Genomic DNA, 1,839 nt, shown 5'->3' with positions numbered 1-1,839 from the left:
AGGAAAAACCCTCCCTGTGCTGGGCAGCTCTGGGAAGTGCAGGCTGCACCTTGTCCAGAGCCTCCTGGAGCACTCCCTCGGCGTCGTCCCACTTGCCCTGGGCCATGCAGCAGGCGGCTTGGCCGTTCAGCAGCAGCAGCGTGGAGGAGTATTTGTCTGCCAGCTCCTGGAAGATGTAAAAGGCATCCTGGAGCTTCTCCCCGCCCTGGAAAAGCAGGAGGAACATGCACAGGGTCATTGCCTGCTGCTGGGGATCCTCATTCCCCACCAAAGCTCCTCTGTGGGGTGTGTGAAGCCTTTGGGGGAACGGTGGGATTGTTGTGGGTGACGCTGCCGGGGTTGGGATCCGCGGGATTCCGGCGGCTCAGGAAGAACCCAGAGCAAAGAAATGCAAAAAATGGTCCAAATTCAGCACCACTCAAGGGACCAAAGGAGGCAGCTTTGGCTTCAGAAGGAAAAATCCACTTCAAAAGAAGCAATTTGGGTGTTTGGTGCCGTAAAGGAGGTGGAAAATGAGGGGGGTGGGGATTAAACACAGAGATGGACACCTGGGCTCTCCAAAGGCTCTGGATGCAGGAAGGTTCTCCAAGAGGTGGGGTCTCCACTCAGAGGGGAAAGTTCAGATTCTCAGGAAGCCCAGTAAAGGCAGGGAGAGATTTTGTAACAAAGCCAAGTGCCAGAAGTTGTTTTCATGGAACAACAGGCTGGGGAAGCCTGGATTCCGTGGAATTTTAGGAGTTTATTCAGCCCCCTGCACTCCCAAACCGAGTGGTTTTGCCTCATTCCCAAACATCTTTTGGGATATTTGTTGTCTTGGAGTCTGGATTGGGGCAGCAGAGCAGCTCCCCAACCTCCTCGGGAATGTTTTGGGAATATTTGAGTGTGTTTTGGCTGCTTCCTGGGAGCAGGGAGGTACCCACCATGGCCAGGTTCACCCAGGCTGTGGCCAGCTGGGTCAGGGTCGCGTCCTCATCCTGCTCCTGCATTTTCTTCAGCTCCTTCCTGCAGGAATCACAAAGGAAAGGTGGTTTCAACACAAAAACCAAAACCTTGGGGGTTCTCCTCTTGAGTTTTCCATGCTGGGAATGTGACAAACAGCAAATATTTCACCAGGAGAGGCCTGGTTTGATTCTCACATGCAGGAGAGAGATTCCAAACACGTCCTGCTGGAGGGGAGATCAAACCTCGAGCTCCAGCTCTGTCACCTCCAGGGCTTTGTGCCTTTCAAAGCACAATTCTGCAGCACAGAAGGTGCTGGGTGTTCCCTTTTCCAGGCTCTCCCCACACAAACACCAGGAGAAGGAGAAGGGAAAGGGAAATCCCACCTGGCCAGGTCGAGCCTGTCGAGCTTCAGGAGGATCTGGATCATCATGGCCAAGCTGCAAGGACAACGAAAGACGGACTGATCCAGCTCAGGCACAGATTCCCAGAGAATTCCCACCCCTGGGAGCGTCCAAGGAAAGGCTGGACAGGGCTTGGAGCACCCTGGGATGACCCTGAAGGCCCCTCCCAGCCCCAACCACTCCGACTCCCAGAGCTGCAGCGCTGCCAGCTCCCTCCCTGGCACGGAGCCCACCCGGATCAATACCAGGCTCTCCCATCCCCCTCGGGAACCAGAACCCTGGAGCTGCAGGAAAAGCCCCAAATCCCCGAGTGCCTCGAAAGCAAAACCTCTGAGGAGCCTCTGGGTGCTGCCAAGGCTCAGGCAGCCCCTCAGGCTGTGGAGAGGAGCACGGCCCTGGTCCCAGCTGGGAATTCCCTCACCATTCCAGGCTCTCGCCCTGGTGCAGGCTGCGCAGGGCAGCGTCAGCATTCTGCTCGTGGGAGGAGATGGGAGCC

General features: G+C 56.5%; 2 protein-coding genes across 2 annotated transcripts in view; one reads left to right on the top strand and one right to left on the bottom strand.

The window, feature by feature from the left end:
* The window catches only part of DDX49 (DEAD-box helicase 49), a gene marked incomplete at its 5' end in the record, with an annotated part of 23,119 nt that overhangs the window by 13,809 nt on the left and 7,471 nt on the right, over window positions 1–1,839 (top strand). The window lies entirely within an intron of this gene.
* The window catches only part of COPE (coatomer protein complex subunit epsilon), a gene marked incomplete at its 5' end in the record, with an annotated part of 4,393 nt that overhangs the window by 1,762 nt on the left and 792 nt on the right, over window positions 1–1,839 (bottom strand). The window contains 4 exon segments of the mRNA XM_017727497.1: window positions 50–205; window positions 921–1,002; window positions 1,326–1,379; window positions 1,765–1,839. The exon segment at window positions 1,765–1,839 is cut by the window's right edge and continues 34 nt beyond it. Coding sequence (XP_017582986.1) covers window positions 50–205; window positions 921–1,002; window positions 1,326–1,379; window positions 1,765–1,839 — 367 coding nt within the window.

The sequence above is a fragment of the Corvus brachyrhynchos genome, unplaced genomic scaffold (assembly GCF_000691975.1).
Source record: "Corvus brachyrhynchos isolate BGI_N302 unplaced genomic scaffold, ASM69197v1 scaffold212, whole genome shotgun sequence".
NCBI lineage: Eukaryota > Metazoa > Chordata > Aves > Passeriformes > Corvidae > Corvus > Corvus brachyrhynchos.
The sequence above is the reverse complement of the archived record's forward strand: the minus strand, read 5'-3'. Positions and strand labels throughout refer to the sequence as shown.